We start from the raw sequence: 2,556 nt of genomic DNA on the forward strand, positions 1-2,556 counted from the left end.
GTAAAGATTTTGGAATGAAAGGTGGTATATCTATTTTGGGCCAAATCTGCAATGGATAGGATGTTGAGGTCTTAATGGATGAGTTTATTTGTTATGAAATAAGTAACATAAGGATTTTAGATTGTAAGGATTGAATACGGGAGGAATCAGATTGTTTGGTGGAGTTCCAAAGCTCGATTCCTTATATCTAAAAACCTCGATTCCGATACCTATAATAAATAAGTGTATAAGAGTTTTTTTATAGTAAAGAGAAAGTTTAGAGCAGTTGCCAAGTAGGTGTTTTAGTACTCGGAATGTACGAGCAGTTTCTTGTCGTTTCAGTCTAGTATGGGGATTCCAAGTTAGTCTCTTGTCAAAAGAAAACTACTAACTTTGCACCTAGGTTTCAATAAAAACAAGACAACAACTAAAATATATTGTAAACTATAAGATGAAATGAAATGTAATGTAAACTATGGTATGGAATTTTTTTAAAATAGCCAGCATAAATAAAAATAAACTAGAAATAAGATGAAAAGAATATAGTATAAATAATAAGAATAAAATACACATGTGGAATAATACCGAATAAAATAATTGATAGAAGTAAATGTAAAGACAAATACAGTAGAAACTAAAAGGAGAGAAATAAGGTAAACATATGGTAGAATGGTAAATGAATCAAGGAAAAATAATAAAGGTTAAGAAAAAGGAAAATAATTAAAAAAATCAGGATACTAACCTCTCATCTGGCAAGTAAACAAAACACTTAAGGAGAGTGTGGAGATACATTAAAAAGGACAGATATCATAAGTATGACAAAAAAGAAAATATAAAATTATAGTAAGGGAATATACGTATGTAAGTAGGCATTAAACAATAATATGGAATAATACCTAAGAGATAAAAAAAAAGGATGTAAAACTTAAGATACGATAGGAACACTAACATAGCAGAATCGAGCCTCTCTTCGAGCCCAGCACATTCTCTTTTAAGACGATCACATTCCTCTTTGGCTTCTTTCTCAGCATGCGTTACGAGATCACCCTTCTTTTTAGCAAGAATCGTCTGTGCTCTTAGTTTGTAGCTCTCGTACTCTTCATTTAGATGGTCTATCTCATGTTTAGCAGTGGCTAGCTCTTGCTTTGTCGACTGTAATGATGTTTCCAATGATCTAATCTGAAAAAAAAAAATTGGAAGATTATTAGTTGAGTGTATATATAATCGAAGGAAGATGTTCCAGGTAGTAGTGAAATTAGGGCACTAAAAATAAGGGTAACAAAAAATTTTGACAACAATCAATTCTTTAATAAATACATTTATGTATGCCAAAAAACCTATAATGCCACACCACACTTTTTGGATAATCAATCTAGACCAATCCCAGAAGAAACCTCAACTTCATTAATGTAAAATTAATGGTGAGTTTGTTGTTGACAGTAGGTCATTATAAAAGCAGATGGACAGGGTGTGCGGAATGAAAATCAGCAAAAATGTGGTCAGTGATGTGAAGAATAAAAATAAGCAAAAATAATTTTTGATTGAATTCCTTCATCAGGCCTAATTACAAATCAAGATTGAATATATAAAAAAAAAATTAATCGTAAAATAATAATCATAAAAATGTAATTGTCTTATATTACCACTCATTATATTATAATCTACTAAATTATATTTTTGTGAAGATCACTTTGATGTAAGTAAAATGCAAGATATAAATTGTAAGTTCGTTAGGAGTTAAACTTCTTCAGAAGAATACTCAGAGTAACCAAAAATGTTATGATTTTGCCTTCCAGTTGGAAAATGATATGGAAAATTATCTTCTATAAAAAATAATGGAAATTCTTTTAACAGAATAATTAAAATACTAATATATAAACACTTTTTAGCTGTTTTTAAATTATTAGTATTTTATATATGTATATATAGTTGACCGTAAAAATTGATATATAAGAAGATGGTCAGGGTTGCGGTCAAAAGTGAAACAAGGCTTTTTATCTTTTTAGCCCTGCAAAGTGGGGCAAAACGTCGGAAAATAAATAGTTGTAAACTATTTTTGTTTCACTTTTGTCCGCAACCCTGACCATCTTCTTATATATCAATTTTTACGGTCAACTATATATACATATATAAAATACTAATAATTTAAAAACAGCTAAAAAGTGTGAATTGCTAAGTCAGTGTTGTTTGTTTACGTCTAAATGATGTCACACATGAAAACATGAAACTTTTTTTCTGTTAGTGCACAGATTAAAAATCTTAGTTTTAAAACTAAAATTAAAAAAATAATCCTAAATCTTTATTAATTAAAACATGTATGATTGGGTTTCTGAATTGACTGAAAATAACATTATTTCAATTTATAATCTTAAAATTCTTTCTTGAGACTTCTTTCTTAAAATTCAAATATCATCTATGTATTTTAACATAATTTTTACTTGAATACCTGATTTTGAAAGTACATCTTTTATTAGATTATTCATGACCTGATGATAATAAAGGACAAAATTGATACAAGAAATCAATCGGGATTAATATATAAAATTCCCTGTCTAAATTGTCCAGCTATATATATAG

General features: G+C 28.6%; 1 protein-coding gene across 1 annotated transcript in view; it reads right to left on the reverse strand.

Moving 5' to 3' along the window:
* Positions 1-2,556, reverse strand: part of LOC106677045 (GRIP and coiled-coil domain-containing protein 2) — a 37,946-nt gene that overhangs the window by 12,705 nt on the left and 22,685 nt on the right. Inside the window, exon 14 of the mRNA XM_067050402.1 lies at positions 929-1,158. Within this exon, the coding sequence (XP_066906503.1) occupies positions 929-1,158 (230 nt within the window). The remainder of the gene's footprint in view (positions 1-928; positions 1,159-2,556) is intronic.

This window comes from Halyomorpha halys, unplaced genomic scaffold, assembly GCF_000696795.3.
Source record: "Halyomorpha halys isolate HHAL.00 unplaced genomic scaffold, Hhal_1.1 Scaffold85.1, whole genome shotgun sequence".
Taxonomy (NCBI): Eukaryota; Metazoa; Arthropoda; class Insecta; order Hemiptera; family Pentatomidae; genus Halyomorpha; species Halyomorpha halys.